This window comes from Rhinichthys klamathensis, unplaced genomic scaffold, assembly GCF_029890125.1.
Source record: "Rhinichthys klamathensis goyatoka isolate OS25496 unplaced genomic scaffold, OSU_Roscu_1.1 h1tg000191l_1, whole genome shotgun sequence".
Classification (NCBI taxonomy): Eukaryota; Metazoa; Chordata; class Actinopteri; order Cypriniformes; family Leuciscidae; genus Rhinichthys; species Rhinichthys klamathensis.
The window spans coordinates 2,280,001-2,301,052 of NW_026606717.1; the positions used below are offsets into that span (position 1 = coordinate 2,280,001).

Consider the following 21,052-nt stretch of genomic DNA (forward strand, 5'->3'; position numbering starts at 1 on the left):
TCTCAATTAACCATCACGCACAAAAGAGATGCCTAAGATTATATTATTATTCAGTTTTTTATAGCCTATATACTGTAACTCCATGTGTTATGTAAAACAGAATGCGGGTGCGTTAATCTGGCCTATGCATAGCTTATTTTATATGGATACCCTCATGTCCCATCCAAACTTATGAAGGCCAGAGTGTCTGATAGCCATTTATTTTTTTTGTAGCCAGTTTTGCCTCTATCTTTAATAAGTTAAATTTGTATTTATTTACGATTAAAGAGGACACAATACAATAAACACAAAACAACTATAACAGCTTAGGTCACTTCCTATCTATCTATCTATCTATCTATCTATCTATCTATCTATCTATCTATCTATCTATCTATCTATCTATCTATCTATCTATCTATCTATCTATCTATCTATCTATCTATCCACACACACATTTTTTTTCAATTTCTTCTATTCAAATCAAATTTGATCTTTTTATAGGCCTACCTCAAATCCAGAAACTGCAGAATGCAATTTGCATATGAGTGAAGTACAAATATTAAAATCAGATGAAATCTATTTACACCTCAAATTCAGGAACAGCAGACTGCAATTTGCATATAAGTGGAGTGCTAAATTTTCTAAATTATTAGTACAAAACTTCAAACTCATCACACTTGCAACACAGCTAGTCATTATTTAAAAATGTGATCACATGCTTTAATTATGGTTATACAATCTTAATTTTTTCAACTTGGTCAGGCAAACAATGTTTGAAAAAATACATGTTTCAAATCACCCTTGTTCCTCAATTAAAGATGTTACAGTACAGGCTACAGTTGCCACATAATAAAAAACACCAATTTATGTGATTGACATAAAATCCATGTTTGTAATTCATAGTTTTCATGTGATGTCACACCCTTACAGGAACGCCAACCTGGAGGGCAAAACAAGGCTTTCCACCATCGCTCGCCAGTTATTTTTTACCAGGTTTGTACTAAGTACTAGTGATATTAAAAGACCAATTCAATTATACACCTTATTGATGATGCATACTATGTACAGGCAAGCAGATGAACCCAGAATATAAACACAACGCACAGTTTCTTGTTAAGCATTTTTCCATAGAAAACCATAACTAAAAAAGCCTAACTATTTAGCGTGTTACATTTATTCATATTCTGGGCCCATCTGCTCGCCTGTATGCAGTTCTATGGATGTTATGCCTTACAGGTCTCTGTGGCAGTCACATGACTGAAACCTATGAATAATATAAATCCAGTAGATTATTGCAAGGTGTGATGAAGATGTAACACAGCCATAAGGTTTTGTTTTGAAATATTCCTCGGTCTGGTGTTCTGTCACTGTGTAGTGCAATCCAACAATAAAGATGTGTGATGCAGAATGACATTAACAACACTGAACAAAAAACTGAGAGCTTAAATACTCATGGAATGACAATAAACAGAACAAGGAAGAGGTGTTTCTAATCAGAAACCATAGTAACAAACAATGAACAGGAACTCAGGAAGACAGAAACAGGCAGAAACAAGAAAACAATGACAATGAAAATGAAACTAAATAGGACATGGCTGTTACAACTTCTTGTTAGTGTTTTTTTTAGGTCGTTGTGACAAAGTGTGTTTGCTGGGTGATACCTGTGGCAAGCAGGGCAGGGCCGAGAGCCGCGAGAACGGTGCAAGGCTGGTGGCGCGATTGCTAATGAGCGTCACCTGCGTGCCACACCGGTCTCGAGTTTTGGACTGATAAAAGGAGGAGCGATAGTGAAGGACAAGAAAGAACCAGGCCTGGACTATTTAAGATGTGTTTTTATTATGTTTATATGCGGCAGTCGTATATATTTTAGTCGGTATATTTAAAACCCTTTACAATGAAACACAATATAGCAAAGTGGTAATGTGAAATCCCAAAGACTGCGGTTCAGTTAAATAAATATACGCAGGGTTTTTTTCCCACAGAGAGGCACAACACTAATTATTTACATGCGTGCAGATTACCTGTTAAAAGTACCTCAGCTCCATGCACAGTAAACGCTGCTCCATGCAAACTCAGTTCTGCATATGCTGTTTGTTTAGGTTTCCAATAACGTGCATTTGGGAATGCAAAAGGCCGATTCCGTGCGAATCGGCCATGTCTGTAATTTGTAAAGTAAAAATGACCTACCATATTTCGCCGAACACCGAGGTCCTGTGATAATATTAGTCCCGTGCGGATCGGCATCTCTGTGATTTTGCGGGGTCGTATATCATTTTTTCAATGTTTTTGTTTCCTGTGCGCTTTTTTATCAGTCTTTCGCGAATAATGGAGTGTTTTGATAGTATTTTGGGTGCTGGGTCATATCGCTATAGCCTACACCATACAACTATACAATTTGCAGAAAGAGAAAGCTGAAAACCATCAGAAGAGCAAAAACAAAAAGAATGATTTGATGGAGATGAATGACATAGCAGAATGCGTAAGGAATATTATTCTGTTTATGATATATCATACAGCTAGACCCATACCTGTCAAGTTTTGGATTTGAAAATAAGGGAAATTTTCCAGCGCCCATCGCGAGCAGTCCCACCACCCCAACCAAGCTCCAGTATCCCTTACATTTTAAGACAGGTGGTATAGCCTAAATGAAAACACACACACACACACATATTTAAATATTAGGGCTGGGTAAAAAAAAAATCAATTTCTCGATATTAATCGATTCTCATTTTTACGAACCGATATCGATTCTTAAATCTCAAGAATCGATTAGTCATCCTGTTTTCATTTGATGAATGAATGGAACATTGTAGCGTGCATCCCATCCAATAAATCGCAATAATCCTTGTGCTTTGTTACTATTGATACTAAATAAAGTCTCAAATTTCAAATTACGTCCATTTTCTTACGATATTCAAAAACGTAAATACCTTTTTGGCGCTGTGGCGTGAGATCGCTCTGGCTCAGCTCAGCTCAAGAGAAGCAGCAGCGCGGAGCGCACATGATCTCCTCCTCTGCCTTAATAATACCAGTTACAGCGCGAAATAAACATGAATGAACGTCTGAAAGTGTGTTAAAAGATAGAGTACCACTTATCGAAATCCGTTTATATGTCACATGGAATCGCTCAATCAGTGTTTCAACCGTGGAAAGACGTCAGTAAAACAACTCGTAAACAATGTCATGTAACGTCACACTTACCTCAGAAAAACCATATGTGACCATAAACTCATTAGTCAGCTAGAAAAATTAACTCTAAAGAGGAGCATTTTGCTAAATATATGCACCATATTACAATTTTTTATGTTCTTCGATATTTAATGCATGTTTGAATAAATCTGGCAAGTTTTTATGACAGCCACCATTTAAATGTTTATATTTCATATAACTTTATTATTATTATAAAAATAAATAAGTGTAATTTAAGTGTTTGTATAGCTACAAATCAGTTAATTTTTACCTTCAATATTATAGTAGGCTAATGAAGCCTAGTAGGCTACAACTGACTCCCATAGTTTACAGCAATTAGTTAAGAGATTTGTTTTCCTTGAGAAAATTTGCCATGTATTGTACCTGATATCCAAAATAATCAATATTGAATCGAATCGAATCGAATTGCAAGCTTGTGAATCAAAATCGAATCGAATTGTGAAATTTGTGTCAATACCCAGCCCTAATATATATATTTATGGTATAAATAGGGTATATATTAAGAGCATTTATTTAAAGGCTTATTTGCATATTTTCTGTTCATTTAACATTGCTTGTCTTTACATTTTATTTTAATTCCACACATTATTTTCATTTCATATTGCTTTTCTTTTACAGTTTTTCTTTTCATTTGCAGTTTTTCTTTTCATTTCACATAACTTTTCTTTACTCTTTTAGTGAGTTATTGAACAAATTTGTTGCAGACTTTGTATTAACTGTTTTGGAAGGAGTGTATTTGTGGGCTGGGCCAGAGTGCTTAATTTTACATGAGAGTAAAGCAAACAGTTCTGTTGTCTAACGTCATCCTATTCTCTGTAACAATCTTTCGTACCATGCTAAACACCCTTTCTCGTGCTGACATACATCATTCCTTCCCCGTGTGAGATACTAAAGTCGCAGTTACAAAACGCGTGACTGTCCCCCACCCTGCTCCTCTTCAGAAAAGTAAATTCGCTATCCCATTGATCGCGGTATTTAGCACATGAGGGTTTTGGTTTTTTGGCAGGAGTTGTAATGTGGAAAGGTAAGACCCAAAAGCGAATTGCAGATAACAGTCTCTTTAATAGTGAGAGATAAATTCAGTCCAACAGAAAAATCCTTCAAGATAAACAACAGAAAGGTAGCCGTAGATGCAGGCGCTCCAATAACGAAAATGATAAAGTCTCTCCTTAAAGTAGACAGCAGCAAACAGTCTGAGAACAGGAACCGGCGGGCGCTGTTCTGTGATCCCCTTGAGAGAATGAGCGTCCTACAGATAGTAGAGATGAATGCTCTGGGCGATCGTCTGCAGCAGGCGGGCTGGACAGAGTGTAGAGCAGAGATTAATAGAGAACAAATAAAGACCGACCTGAGCCAGGCTGGATGGCGGATAGAACACGGACAGGTCTCGGACAGGACTCGGACAGGACGGATACAGCAGATAGAAAGATGCCTCTTGCATGTGTAGAGAATGTAATAATCTGGCAAAGAAACAGGGAAAAGGGAGAGCAGGAAATAGCACAAACAATCAGGGAGAAGAGAGAACAGGTGTGAAGGAATGAGTGTAATGAGGGTATAACTAGAAACAGCTGAGGGTACTAAAGGTGCGTGAGGTAATGGGTGTGTGTGACCAGAAGAGGGAGACAGGAGGCTACCAGACTCATGACAGTACCCCCCCCCTCAACGAGCGCCCCCTGGCGCTCCCAAGGAAGGGGCCTGGCGGGCACGGAGGAAATCATCAATGAGCGAGCGGTCCAGGACGTCCCGGGAAGGAATCCAGCTTCTCTCCTCAGGGCCATACCCCTCCCAGTCCACTAGGAATTGGTGTCCACGACCCCGACGACGCATATCAAGGAGCTTGCGAACGGTGTAAATGGGGGCTCCCTCGACACGAAGCGGGAGAGGAGGGGGGGTGCGAGGAGGGGCGCGCACGACTGGTTTGATGCAAGAGACATGAAAAACGGGGTGGACACGACGAAGATTAGGAGGAAGTCTCAATCTGACGGCGACAGGACTGATGACCTTAGAAATTTGATAAGGTCCGATGAAACGAGGAGCCAGCTTGCGGGAAGAGGCCTGGAGAGGCAAATTGAGGGTGGAAAGCCACACTCTCTGGCCACAAATATATCTAGGGCTCCTGACACGACGCTTGTTTGCGGCTCTTTGAGTGCGAACCCTCGAACGACAGAGGGCTGACCTAACCCTTCTCCAGGTGCGCTTACAACGCTGGATGAAAGCCTTTACAGACGGCAAATTAGAATCAGCGTCCTGAGAGGAGAACAGAGGAGGCTGATACCCTAAGCAGCAGTGGAACGGAGAAAGGCCAGTAGCGGACGTCGGCAGAGAATTATGGGCATACTCGGCCCAGGGCAGTTGCTCGGCCCAAGTTGAGGGATTGCGAAAGGCTAAGCTACGCAGAAGACGACCGACGATCTGGTTGGTGCGTTCAGCCTGACCGTTAGTCTGGGGGTGAAAACCAGATGAGAGGCTGACGGACGCACCGATTAAACGACAAAACTCCCTCCAGAACTGTGAAGTGAATTGAGGGCCCCTATCCGAAACGACGTCTGAAGGGAGACCGTGAATCTTGAAAACGTGAGTGACCATTATCTGGGCTGTTTCTTTGGCAGAGGGAAGTTTAGCGAGAGGAATGAAGTGTGCGGCTTTAGAAAATCGATCCACGACGGTCAGGATGACGGTATTACCGGCCGACGAGGGAAGACCAGTAATAAAGTCAAGAGCGACATGAGACCACGGACGGGACGGAATAGGAAGAGGTCTAAGGAGACCGGCTGGTGGAGAATTACTAGACTTAGTCTGTGCGCAAGCGGTGCACGAGGCAATGAAGCGTCGAGCATCTCGTTCGAGAGTGGGCCACCAAAATCGTTGACGAACGGTAGAGAGACTGCCCCTAACGCCGGGGTGGACAGTCAATTTAGAGGAGTGAGCCCACTGAAGTACCGCCATACGAGTAGTAACAGGCACAACTGAGTAGTAACAGGCAGTAAAGATTCTTAGGAACGTTACGTGGAGCGACGGAGCGGGACAGAGCGCGCTTAACTAGTCTCTCGATTCCCCAGATAGCAGCACCAATAACTCGACCTGGCGAAACGATCACCTCGGGAGTCGAGGGGACGTCTGTGGAATCGAAGAGGCGAGAGAGAGAGTCAGGTTTTATGTTCTTAGAACCTGGGCGGTAAGAAATCGTGAAATCGAAACGACCAAAAAACAAAGCCCAGCGAGCCTGTCGGGCGTTTAGACGCTTAGCGGAGCGGATGTATTCTAGGTTTCTATGGTCAGTCCAGACAACAAATGGAACGGTGGACCCCTCTAACCACTGTCTCCACTCTCCCAAAGCCAAACGGATGGCGAGTAGTTCCCGATTACCGACATCATAGTTGCGTTCCGCGGGCGAGAGACGGTGTGAAAAGAAAGCACAAGGGTGAATCTTGCCGTCCGCAGCTACGCGCTGGGAAAGAATGGCTCCGACGCCCACCTCAGAAGCATCAACCTCGACCACAAATTGTTCAGTAACATCTGGTGTCACAAGAATGGGGGCGGATGTAAATAGTGACTTTAAATGATCGAAAGCCTTTTGAGCAGACTCTGACCATTTAAAACGCGACTTGACAGAAGTGAGAGCAGTAAGGGGCGCAGCTACTTGACTAAAGTTACGTATGAAACGGCGATAGAAATTCGCAAAGCCAAGAAAACGCTGAAGCGCAACACGAGAATCAGGAACTGGCCAATCGGTGACCACCTGCACCTTAGTGGGATCCATACCAATGCCCTCTGCCGAAATAACGGAGCCGAGAAAGGTGACTGATCGAGCGTGAAAGGTACATTTCTCCGCCTTCACAAAAAGACGATTCTCTAAAAGGCGCTGAAGGACTCGGCGTACGTGTTGTACGTGAACCTGGAGAGAGGGAGAGAAGATCAAAATGTCGTCAAGATACACAAAGACAAAGATATTAAGCATATCTCTTAGGACGTCATTAATTAAGGCTTGGAAGACAGCGGGAGCGTTTACCAGCCCGAACGGAAGAACCCGATATTCGAAGTGACCTAACGGGGTATTAAACGCAGTCTTCCATTCGTCTCCCTGTTTAATGCGAATAAGGTGGTACGCATTACGCAGATCCAATTTAGTGAAGACCTTTGCCCCCTGTAACAACTCAAAGGCGGATGACATCAGCGGCAAGGGATAGCGATTCTTAACGGTGATGTCATTGAGACCCCTATAGTCAATACAGGGGCGCAAAGAGCCGTCTTTCTTTTTAACAAAGAAAAAACCTGCGCCGGCTGGGGAGGAGGAGGCAACTATGGTACCAGCGCGAAGCGACTCAGAAAGGTATTTCTCTAGCGCGTCGCGCTCGGGAGCAGACAAGGAAAAAAGCCTGCCGCGGGGTGGCGTGGTATCGGGAAGAAGATCAATAATGCAATCATAGGGACGGTGAGGAGGGAGAGAAGTGGCCCTGGAACGACTGAAGACCGCCCGCAAATCGTGATACTCCTCCGGAACCCCAGTCAAATCACCCGGCTCCTCCTGAAACACAGAGACGGGGGAAACAGGAGGATTAGCAGACAATAAACATTCGACATGACAAGACAGGTTCCATGAGAGGATATTATTATTGGACCAGTCAATGTGAGGGTTGTGTTTAACTAGCCAGGGGTGTCCTAGTACAACTGGGGAATAGGGGGAGTGAAAAACTAAAAAAGAAAGAGACTCGTGATGGTTGCCTGACACAGTGAGAGATAAGGGAATGGACCGCAGATGAACCTCAGGAAGGGAACTACCATCTAGGGCAAAAAGAGGAGTGGCCTCCTCGCGTCTCTTCAGGGGAATACCTTGTTTAAGTGCCCAAGTCTCGTCAAGGAAGTTCCCCTCAGCACCAGAGTCTATCAAAGCGTTACAAGAAACGGAGGAGTCAGACCAGTGCAGGATTACAGGAATGATGGTGCATGACTTCGATGGAGAGATCAGAGAGGTAGCGCTCGCCAGTAATCCCTCCTCTACTGGCAAGCGCTGGCTTTTACCGGACATGTAGAAACATAATGGTTGGCCGCCCCGCAATACATGCAAAGACGATTGATGACGCGGCGTTCCCTTTCCTTGGCAGAAATGCGGAGACCACCAAGCTGCATAGGTTCTGGCTCTGGGTTGGTGGAAAGATGAGCGGAGATAGTCGAAACAGCCGGTTGAGTGAAGGAATCCGATCCTCTGGTGCAACGGCGGAGATCAAACCGCTTCTCTACACGGATGGCTAAGTTGATGAGAGGGTTAAGACGGGTAGGGAGTTCGCGGGCGATTACCTCATCCTTGACGTTTGCACTCAGCCCCTCTAAGAAACGTGCGACAAGAGCTGGCTCATTCCACCCACAGGTGGTTGACAGGGTGCGGAACTCAATAGAATAATCCACAACAGTCCATCTTCCCTGGCGGAGAGATGAAAGGACGCGAGACGCCTCCTCACCATGAACAGAACGGTCGAACACACGTATCATCTCTTCCTTGAATAAATCAAAACAAGTGGTAAATTCTACCTCAGCCTCCCAGGCGGCGGTGCCCCACTCACGAGCGCGTCCGGTCAAGAGGGAGATGACGTAAGCCACCCGGGCTCGCTCCCTTGAGTAAGTGGTCGGCTGAAGGGAGAAAACAACCTCACACTGCGTGAGAAACGAACGACACTGAGTGGGCTCACCGGCATAACATGGGGGGTTATTTACTCTGGGCTCTGGGGCTTCTGATGACCTTGGAGGAACCGGAGGATCCCACCTGAGCTGCTGCACCTGTAGAGACAGATCAGTGAGTTGGGCAGTCAGTGTCTGAACCGCGTGACGTGCAGTGGTAATCTCCTCATCATGTTTGCCAAGCATGGCTCCTTGCAGTTCAACGGCTGTATGAATCGGGCTCGTGTTCGCTGGGTCCATGTCTGGCCAGATTATTCTGTAATGTGGAAAGGTAAGACCCAAAAGCGAATTGCAGATAACAGTCTCTTTAATAGCGAGAGATAAATTCAGTCCAACAGAAAAATCCTTCAAGATAAACAACAGAAAGGTAGCCGTAGATGCAGGCGCTCCAATAACGAAAATGATAAAGTCTCTCCTTAAAGTAGACAGCAGCAAACAGTCTGAGAACAGGAACCGGCGGGCGCTGTTCTCTGATCCCCTTGAGAGAATGAGCGTCCTACAGATAGTAGAGATGAATGCTCTGGGCGATCGTCTGCAGCAGGCGGCCTGGACAGAGTGTAGAGCAGAGATTAATAGAGAACAAATAAAGACCGACCTGAGCCAGGCTGGATGGCGGATAGAACACGGACAGGTCTCGGACAGGACTCGGACAGGACGGATACAGCAGATAGAAAGATGCCTCTTGCATGTGTAGAGAATGTAATAATCTGGCAAAGAAACAGGGAAAAGGGAGAGCAGGAAATAGCACAAACAATCAGGGAGAAGAGAGAACAGGTGTGAAGGAATGAGTGTAATGAGGGTATAACTAGAAACAGCTGAGGGTACTGAAGGTGCGTGAGGTAATGGGTGTGTGTGACCAGAAGAGGGAGACAGGAGGCTACCAGACTCATGACAGGAGTGCCTTGCTCTGTCATAGCGTCCATCATCCGTTTGTTTTTTGTTTTCCCCGCGTTGTCACTCATCATCTGACCTCACACACTAACCTCGCGACAACTGCCACCTACAGTACCTGTAGTTATTGTGAGGCTAGTGACAGAGCTCAGATTGGGAATGTTTTTTTTTTTTTTTTTACTCCGCCCGGGGTATTATTAGTCAGTATTATGTCAGTAAATTCGAGTAAAATCACAGGCTTCACTTATCCCGTGCGAATGCGCCACACGAAATTCAGATGTGGGGGGCGGGTAATTTCTAAATCACACGTGGTCCCCAGGTAATACTTATCCCGTGTGAATAGGGCTTTAGTTGCACTGATATCATTTATATGCGTGGATCGGGTCTCAGGTTTCACAAACTCCATCTCTGTTCGAGTTTGGGTTGCTTATAACGCGCCATTTCACAAGATTTGTAACGTACCTCATTAGTAAATCTACGCCAACACAGGAGAATACATAAATATGTTTCTAAATATGCAAATTGTTGTTCATCGCGATTTCAAAATAAAAGTTTAAACTCTCGCTCTGAGTTTGTATGTTTTGATGTGCACATGTTCTTGTTCAAGAAATTACAGCGGCTGTTGCATTTCTATCGTACAGAAGTGACCAAATATTAAATATTAAGTGGAAATTTGAATTAAATGTTGTTTGGCCAATATTAAAGCATTTGATAATGCCGTAGTGTAACAACAACTAACACCAGGCCGTTGGCGCCATCTGCAGGCATTTGTTATAATACGTAATGTACATAATTTATGTCTATATTAGTTTATATCATATATTTAACATAGTGTATTTTAACAGTGTTGTTCAATAAAACCCATATAATTACTTTTATACAGTTTTCAATTCCACCCCCGACTGCAAGAAACAACTCTTGGCGATTGGTCTGCGCACTGCCGCATGAACACCTAAACAAATTGTGTATTTGACAATTCCGCCCCTGACTGCAAGCGGCAACTCTTGCCGATTGGTCTGCGCAGTGCCGCATAAAGTCGAACACCTAAACAAACGACACTATTATTAACGAAACCTTATAAGACTCATTGATACTCTCCCATACTCTGACCAAAGTTTCTTAGCTGTAACATCACGGTACGTGGTAGTTTTAATTTTGTAAGGTTGCAAGCCATGATTTCATAAAGGCTTTTTGCAATTTAAATCCTACTTTGAGTACCTTGCACTACCATTTTTGTCTTGAGCTGAATGTCCCTTATCCAGAGAGCACCCGTATGTATTAATTGATAAGCACTCTTTACACATCATGTATGAAGTTTTGGTTACCGTCATAAAACTGATGTTCTGGATAACTACAATTATTTTATGGACCCTTTATTCTGGGCATAATTATTAAAATTATAATATTCTGTGTAAAAATATTACTTTAGTTAAAAAGGTATTTTCTGGGCCAACACCAATGGAACTACCACAATTTCTTAAACCAATTTGTCTGCTCCCTTTAAGGCATTGGCAGGTTTCAAATGTACTCCAGAGAGCTGAACTGCATTACTAAACTCTGCTAGCTTAAATGTAGGTCAACTGAAGCAAACTTATTACAGCATGTTACATATTTAACACAACAGTTAACCCAACCAGGGCCGTACCCACCATTGAGGTCCCCAAGGTCCAGACTTTTTTCTGAGGTGTATATAATAAAGGTAGTGATAATTACCCAATACTAACTCTGCTTTGGTGCTACACGAATATTGCACACAGCCAAGATAACCGACCTACTCATCCGAGCTACCGCCAGTGGTCAAACACAGATCATCAATGTCAAAATGTTTGAGATGACCAATCAAATCAAAGTAGGCGGGCTTTATATTTACAGAAGCTGCTGAATGCTGATCAAGAATTCCATTGCTTCAGTAAATGGTCATAAAGTGAGAGATAATATGCAAGTAGCTAAACTCCAAATAAAATATTTGACGGCTGTTTTACAATAGAAATGTTAAACGACAGACAGAAATACAATTAGTTACGCAAACTAATAAACTTTTGTTTAATTTAGCTATTTTTAAAATATATAATTTACGTAATTCATTGTAATTCGTAACAATGTGAGACAAGAAACATTAACGAAGCAGTTTTCATCAGGCATAAGATTAATAATGAATGTGCATACGCACACTGATGTAAACAAGCACAACATGCAAGAGCAGCAAGATGGAACGAGTGAAGGAGACGCACTGAATGAAAATACACATTCACTCTCTGACAGTAGATGGCGCTTATGGAACAACAGAAATGCACCCATTACTCCGGTAACAGTAAACAAAGCAGGCTGCTGAACAGCATTAAAATATTTCAAACAGCCATTCAGATTTTTGTATTCGCTTTGTTGTTCATCACATCACAGCACCATGTTCTGTATTTCCAGTTTGTGGATCATTCATTGCAACATTTAACCTGATTCTTTTGTTTAAATATGTTATCTGCTTGACAAATAATACTGCCCACTGACATGGTTTTAAAGCTGTTGTTATCCGCTGGATGTAGGAAGTTTTCTGTGTGCAAACAATCAAAACGGAACCCAGAAAAGCAATGTCAGTCAGTGTGCGATCACTGGCAAAAAGTTAGTTTTAGGTCCTGTATATAAACATTTATATTATCTACAAAAAACAGCAATTCTCTGGTATATTGAACATGCTTTTCCCTTCACACTAATTTAATTTCTAACATGGTCTGTTCCTTGCACAAAGATTGAGTTTACTAGAGCTTCAAAGTAAATATTTTTAAACAATTTTTATATGTCTTCAATTCAGCTGAATCTATTCATATGCTTCTATGCAGCTGCCAACTTCATTTTCAGAGGTCATCCTTTAATATTCTAATATTGTCTGTAATTCATTATCCAGATCCCAGGGGCTGCCATGGATCGTGTTAGCCTACTCTGGAGGTTGAGACGTCGGGCCCGTCGAGGAGCCCTGTGCATGGCTCTGTTCTGTATGACTATGGCTCTCCTGTACACCTTTTGCGCTGAAAACAGCATACCTGTCACAGATGCCATTTTTGGCGTGAAGGCGAGAACTCGAGCTCAACCAAGAGCACACACAATTGTTAAGGTATGTCAAAGAGATTCCTTTTCTCACGCTGCTTCCTGTTCTATCGAATCTGCACAATAGAGTGCTGTAGGAATGAGACTTAAAACAATAAAATTAGGGGTTTTTTGCACATCCGGTTCCATCATCCCAAAGTCAGTGTTTTTTGGTTAAATGCCTGAAATAAGATCTGTGGTTAAGACAAGCTTAAGATATATATGCGTTTTATTCTATGCCATAAAATACATCAACAGTACATCACTTGAGATTTTGTTAAGATTGATTTTGTCTTTAAAAAGACGGCAAACAAGTGACTAAAATGGGATTACAGAGATTGTCGGGGACATTAACACTTTCCCGCCCATTGATGAGTTTTTCCGGCAATCCATGTTTTCACTCTTATACGGTAGGGGGCAATGTTATAGTACAGCACCTCGGGATCCAAAAACAAGTGAAGAAGATCTGTGTAAACCAGAAGGAATGGATAGTAGATTGCTTACGCACAAGTAAGCAATCATCAAACATTCAACAGCATATAAATAAAAACTGTCAACGTTACCAAATGAAATGTAGAAACCACAAAGAAGTATACGAGTGTGCAAGCTTGGAGGGTGTTGATAGACTGGACAAAAACATGATTTTCTCAGCTTTTTTATCAAAATGTTGTTGTAATGAAACTTCTTTTTCAACGTCTTTTGATATATTGACTGTTTACATATTCATACAACAAAATATCCTTGGGGCCATGAACGTTTTGTGAATATGATCAAAAATGCTGGTGCTGGCTGGCAACTTTTTTAGAAATCGAGGAAAGAGTTAAACATCATCACGAAGAGGAAAAGTCATCTACACTATAGTTGGCTTTTACAGCCTTGTGTTTATAATCGTGCTCTTGCAAACTATTCTAACTTAAATTTTCCTATTTGTAGATTTTAAATAAAGTTTGTAAGAGCTAATTTTCGGCAATAATCCAAGTTACTGGAAAAAACGCTATTGGCTTCTTGTCTAGGGAACCAGAGTGATGCTAACTTCCAGGTTAGCCTACAAAATTACGTCATCCCTGCAGCACTCTATTAAGTAAAAAATGAAAAATACTTTATTACTAAAAGTGACATTGATCTATCGAAGGTATTGCGGGGAACAGGAGGGTCAAAACCCATGTATACTGACCCTCAAAAGCTCCCAGGTGTCATTCCTGGAGATCCTCAGAAGCCTATTCCCATCCTGTCATCTTCTAACTACTCAATGGAGAGCAGTTCCAAGGACCGCAGCCTCAGGGGAAAAAGAAGAGAGCATGGGTTATTTTACTGGCTTTTGGCGCAACCGCTGAGACGTGCTTTAGAGACTATTTTTGGAGGCCAACGGAGAGGAGAGGGTGCCTCAAGTGGGGATGCTGTTGTTTTTGGGCCTAATGGAGCACTCGGAGAAGTCTGGAATGAGGAGATGTCAAGCACCATGCTGGGAAAAAGGCTGAGGAAGGTGGTGCAGAACTACCAGGTGAGCGAAACTGAAAGACATCTAAAAGCCTTTACTATATAAAAACAGTAAAAAACTGCAAAGACTGCTGATCAGCAAGGCATGAAGTCTCTTCAGTTAATCCATTTTACATAATCCTCTGAGGAAGAAGCTCTACTTCTATCAGTGTATATGATCATATTTCTTAAAATCCGGCAATCGGATTATCAACTCAGGTTGGTTGCGTCAAAAGCTTACGCCCCCATCTTACTCTCCTCACCATCAGATGTCATTAGATGGGTTACTTTTGTCATTTTGTCTGGCTCAATCAAACAATGGTAGGAGGGAATTAGTGTAAATACGGTAGCCTTTGCCACCAAGGTGGGTTATTTGCACTTGGTGTAAATAGACTCTCTGAGATACAAAACCCTACTACTTACCTACCTTACTTTCTTGTAATAAATGTGATATACCTATCTATCATAGCCTTTTTGTTTTCATTTAAGGCAATGAATAAATATGGAGTCAAGTACCCTGGACCTGCAGCACATCGTCCCAAACTCAGTGGCCCTGAACTTCTTTGTCAAATCAAGGAGATGGTTCAGATTACAACTTTAACACCGGATATGGAGCCCTTTTCTGGTTTGCCCTGGGCCTCTCAGTTACCTCTGCATCAAATAACCACTGATATTGGCCCATTTAAGACCTGTGCAGTGGTATCATCTGCAGGTTCTCTCAAAAACTCTGGATTAGGAAAGGAAATAGGTAATCCATTATAATTCATAACATAATCTGGATCTATTTCTTTATTCATATCCGGTGTTTTTATTATTATAAATTATAACCTTTGTTTTACATTGCATTGATGACAGAATGTTTTGTTTTACATAATCCTATATTGTTTTGCATCCATCAACTTAAAAAAAAGAAGAGATTAGATATTTTTCAAAGTAATTTACATCATTAGATATTACTTTAAGGTTATATAATAAAGCATTTTGGCTTGAATTTCCAGATATAAAATAATATATTGTATGTATGTATGTATGTGTGTCTATATATATATATATATATACACACACAGAGGGGTGCACATAACTGGTGCGCATGCGTGGTAAAAAATAAACAATGTGCAGCAGAAAACGTGGAGGGAAGCGCTTTTGAGTACCATCATTTTTGGGGACAGGGACACGTTTACTTACTGGAGTAGGATGTTTCGCCATCTCTGGTAAGAGGGCAATCATGATGATAAGTGTGTTCATTTCACTTCCAGTTAAAGACATTTAATTTCAGCAAAGTTTAATGTTAGCAGTTTACAGTTAACTCTTGTGCAAACCTCTTAATAAAAATAAAATAATTGTTTGAGATTGAACAAAGAACCAAACAAATGCAACTTAAAAGTAAAAATTATTCATTCATACTAAAAATTAAATATTGTAATCCTTTCAAACATTATTCTTGTATTGATCCATTTATGCTTTTTGTCTATTGCATCTTTTAATATCATATACTCATAGTTATACTCATATTCATGTGTTCTATTCAGACCAGACATTTAGTTTACTTCTACTCTGACAAATATACGTCTATTTGTGGACCAGACATGCTATTTGTTTTTTCTGTTTTCTGCTCAGTGTGGTTTTCCGGTACATGATGGAGAGATTATTAATTACGAAAACGATTATTTATTTTTGCTAAATAATTTTCTTATTATTTTATTTCAGTTTAACTTAATTATATTTATTGTCAGCAACTGTTGTTTGTTTAGTTTCGTTTTAGTTTTTCGTTTATGTTGAAATTTCTATTTTATTACAATAGTTTGTCTTAGTTTCAGTTTTCGTTTACGAAAATAAACTTGATTCAAACGAGGCAAAAATTGGGAATCGCACACACACACACACAGAGAGAGAGAGAGAGAGAGAGAGAGAGAGAGAGAGAGAGAGAGGTGCATTTCAGACAGCGCTCATACACTGAATTGACTCCTCTTTTGCGTTTACTTGCGCTTGAACGGACACAAACACACAAAATGTCAAAATACCCGTCTCGGCAAATTCTTTCGTTGAGAAAGAAACTGGATGTGTGTCAGTATATTCGGTCCATGCATTCAGTCTTAAAGTGACAGCAGCCTAATATCCCTGCTGTTGTCTGTCATTAATATATTAAAATAAATCGTTTAAATCCATCATCATCACCTACAATGTTCGAGAGAAAAGATAGAGAGGAGAGCAGTCAGGAGAAAAGTGATGATGATAGCTTGTAGGATAAGTGTGTCGCGTAAAATGTGAGTACCAAGAAGCATCTCCAGGTGCTCCCTTGAGAACCAGACCAAAAAGGTTATGTGCACCCCAGTATATGTATGTAATATGTCATTCTTTGATATTATGAAAAATTGGATGATTTTATGCATGCATGAGGCATTATTACTAAAAAAAATCCTGAAATCTAGATACACATGATGCGGTGATACGGTTCAATGCCGCACCGACAACAGGCTTTGAGAAAGATGTGGGCTCTAAAACAACAGTGCGACTGATCAATTCCCAGGTAAATTGTTTGCTAACTCTGGAAAGGTTAAAATGACATGTAGTAACGATCTCTTAAAATACCATAATTTCTGTTTATTGCATAGGTAATGGCATCTGAAGACCACCATTTCCTCTCCAGTTCTTTGTACAGTGCAGGGATTTTAGTGAGCTGGGATCCTGGCCCTTATTCGTCTGATCTACGGGAGGTAAGAGCTCACCATATTTCACTGTCAAGCATTTGGCAAACTCACAAAATTCCAAAAAACATGCTTAATTAGAAGATTTCACCACAAAGTCCTAGTTTGATGAAGTGTAGTTTTTGAAGCACGTGACCACTAAGCCACTCCTCGTTAGTATAGTGGTAATCCCCGCCTGTCACGCGGGGGCGAGACCGGGGTTCAAGTCCCTGACGGGGAGATGCTGAGCTTTTTTCTTCCTAGCACAAGTCAACAATACAATTTCTCCATACAGCTGGACAAAATTAATATTAGAACACCACTTGGAAACAGTACTTTTCAAGATCTCAGGGGTTAAAGCAACAAAAAATCTTTTCATATTATTTAATATTTTTCCTTGGCCAAACCCCATTTCACAGCCTGTCACACACCCAGTTTAAGAGCAGTTTTTTCTTCTTGTAATTAGGAGTATAAAGAGTTAATGTTTTACTTTCACAAATGAAATACTCAAAGAACATTTGCATTTAAATAAAATATAATAAAAGCCTATAGAGCTTTTGCCGCAAAGTGAGCTAATATCACAAACTATATATAATATCTGTTTTTAACCTAGCTAATATAATAATAAATTCAGTTTTATCCTCAGCATTATAATAAGAAATTATGACGCATGTTCTAACTCAACCTGTTAACACTGAACAGAAGACGGAAACTGATAGCACCAGCATCAGAACAAAAAGTGCATTTATGGTAGGGATGGGCATTTCAAGCAAAAATAATATTTGATGATCGCTAGGAATTAAGCTAGCGATAGTATAATTTTGTATAAAGTGTATCTTAATTTTAATCAATGTTTCATCAACCAATTGCCTAGATTTAATAAATGAGAAGCAAATATAGCAGACAATATAATCAGGACATGCAAGGCACCAGCGCAATCACTTGCATTGCTCGTGAACTGGAGCTGGTCTCATAAATGAACCGAAACTCAGTGTATAGGCTACTTCACAGGCATGAGAAATATATCTATATAAAGCTTGAAATGTCTCTTTTAAACAAAACAATTCAAAACGAAAAGAAACAGACTACTTTCTTATGTAATCCGTATAAAATTTGCATTTCTCTCTATAGGCGCGTTCACTACATTTGGACAATTCTATTTATTAAACGTGTAGAATACTTTCCAAACCGTTACATATAGTATTATAAATGTTGTGTTCAGACGTTCTTCGTGATATAAAAAAAAAAACATTAGAATAACTTTTCAAATGGAGTGAACACGGAGCGGGAATGGAAAACCCGGAGTGGATCCAGAGCGGAGTGATTACAGAACGCTTAAAGTGGAGAGAGGAACGTGCTTTCGCTCCACTCCAGGCTTTGATCACATCCCCCTTAGCAGGATGAATACACCTCGTCTTTCCTTAATTTAAGACCTATTCAAACTAAAATTAAGACATTTATTACACTATTTGAGAAATGTAAGCCTATTTACAGCCTTAAAATTATGAAAAGTGAATTTAAGACATTAAGGACAGACGGGAACCCTGCAATTGAGGGAAATCCGTCTTAGACTCGCTGCAATTAACGGAAATCCGTCGTAGCGACGGAGAATTTTAATCCCTGTGATCTAATCAAGTTTACACATACATTTTCTTCTCACTGAATATCCTACATCACAAATTACACAAGTAAAATGGGCTACAAATGGTTTCATGTTGACTCTAATATATATATATTTATTTTTACTAATATTTGTAAGCATTCCAGATTTCATTAATGAAATTTGGGGAAATTTAATAATCCTCCTTTTGTTATGCTTTCAGTGGTTCAACAAGACAGATTACCCAATATTTAAACAGTATCAGCGATATCGACGCTTACACCCTCAACAGCCATTTTATATTATACACCCACGGATGGAATGGCAGCTGTGGCAGCGAATACAAGACAATATGGACGAGACTATACAAAAAAACCCACCCTCATCGGGCCTGCTGGGTAAGTTTTATTAAGATTTTTTATAAAACAAAACAGAAATCTTATCATAAATGCTTAAGAAACCATAAACTATGGTCATGTACACACTGCAGCTAATTGTCAATTCACCTTTTAGTGTTTAATCCTGTTCAGTACACAGTTTAGTAATTTATGGAAGCGACAATTGCATTCTACAACTGAATTAACTCCCCAAAAAGGCAGGTAGTGACAACCACATAAAAAAAAAAAAGATTCTTACGCAGTTTACGTAACCAAGCTGAACAACTAGTTGTTAATGACTTATTTAAATGCAGATAAGAGATCTGCCTCTCTTCTGTGTCTACTGCTTGGTGCAAGAAATCCACAGGGAAAGATACAATTGCGTCCGCAAAATATCGCGATACTGAACAGAATCGATTTTTTCCCCCACCACTAGAATTTTTATCAAGGTTTATCTTAAAACCGGTAACCGTTTCATTCCTAAAGGGCAGTTCACACCAAGAACGATAACTAAAAAGATAACAATAACTATATTTGCGTCCACACCAATGAACGATAACGGTCTGTTTATTCTAAGCTCGCGCGCTGCAGTTTCAAAGTGTGTACAACGTCATTGAACATGTTTTTGCTGTTCTTGTTACATTTACACGGCTTTAACCAGCAGATGCCCACAGCATGCTATGTTTTGAGTGAAGCTAGTGTAATGATCTAATAATCTAAGAGTGAATATAGCTGACGTATTCAATATAGTGGAATAAAAACAACACCTAGTCTTTTTCACCGCAATTTTAAAAGAAGCAAGACAATGTTGTCGATAGCTGAGGTAATACTTCTTCTCACCATTTATTCAGAGGGTATGAACAATTGTTTTCCATATCCATTTTTTTGAAAAGGGCCTTGACTTGTCAAACAGTGCTGGATTTTGTATGTACCTATATTTTTTCCTTCTACCTCCATAGGCACAGTTTTAATGATGTCCCTCTGTGAAGTGGTACATGTGTATGAGTTCCTGCCTTCGCGACGGAAAACTGAGCTGTGCCACTACTACCAGCGCTTCAGTGATGCTGCCTGCACCCTAGGTGCCTACCACCCATTATTATACGAGAAGAACCTGGTAAAGAGGATGAACCAGGGGTCTGACCGTGACATCTATACATATGGCAGAGTCACTCTCCCTGGGTTCATTAAATTTAACTGCACCCATAGCTCCACTTCCAACACTCAGTCAAAGACATAATTTGAGGGTGAACTGATTTTCTTGGTACACTCTCAGAATGTAACAGTAAAGCGCATGATTTAGTCTACAACTACAACAAGTATTCAGTCTGGTCTCTGAGATCAAGAGGCGGTTCACTGGTGGAGAATGAAAAACTAACACACTAAACACTAGGAACTTAATTCACATGGACACAAAATGCTGAATATAGCGGCAAGTTCTGTATATGTGTAAACTACCATCCATCAATCCCTAACTAGTCCCATAGGGGTAAATTCATACTGTTTGCTGTTAATTAAGAGAAAAAAGATCTTAACACCACATATCTGCCTCTCATGTGAGATGCATCCACTGACTTTTAAACACTGCCTAATGTGACACATTAAAGCACTGATGTCAAAAGAACTGATGAACAGTGTTGGGGGAAACGCATTACAAGTAACGGGAGTTACGTAATCAGATTACTTTTTTTCAAGTAACTAGTAATCTAACAAACTACTTTTAAAATTGCAACAAAATATCAGAGTTACATTTTCAAGTTACTTTGTTTTACCACCTCCCCTGTCCCCATGTTGAGAGAAATCGGGAGTATGTGCAGTGAACATGATGGTTATTAGGATGGTTATTAATGCACCAATACTGCGCTTGTGTACTCATACTTGTACTCATAAAAAATGCTCCGATACAAACAACCGATAGCGTATGTACAATGTTTGTGTCCAGACAAAGAAACACTGACAACAAAGAGTATAATGGGGATAAAAGAGAAGGCTGTCTATGAAGTAAATGTATCTAATTAGTGGAATATTAAACAAAATATAGTAACGCCTACATAGCTGTGGTGCACGAGCTGATTAGCCAAAAA

At 40.6% G+C, this 21,052-nt stretch overlaps 1 protein-coding gene across 2 annotated transcripts in view; it reads left to right on the top strand.

The window, feature by feature from the left end:
• Nucleotides 1-20,298, top strand: part of st6gal1 (ST6 beta-galactosamide alpha-2,6-sialyltranferase 1) — a 20,800-nt gene extending 502 nt beyond the window's left edge. The window contains exons 2-9 of one of the 2 annotated variants that reach the window (XM_056262086.1): nt 913-975; nt 12,656-12,862; nt 13,967-14,335; nt 14,800-15,058; nt 16,740-16,837; nt 16,923-17,024; nt 18,818-18,992; nt 19,931-20,298. In XM_056262086.1, the coding sequence (XP_056118061.1) occupies nt 913-975; nt 12,656-12,862; nt 13,967-14,335; nt 14,800-15,058; nt 16,740-16,837; nt 16,923-17,024; nt 18,818-18,992; nt 19,931-20,208 (1,551 nt within the window). In that variant the 3' untranslated portion in view covers nt 20,209-20,298. The remainder of the gene's footprint in view (nt 1-912; nt 976-12,655; nt 12,863-13,966; nt 14,336-14,799; nt 15,059-16,739; nt 16,838-16,922; nt 17,025-18,817; nt 18,993-19,930) is intronic. The other variant, XM_056262087.1, reaches the window with a different exon arrangement.
• The last annotated feature ends 754 nt before the right edge of the window (nt 20,299-21,052 follow it).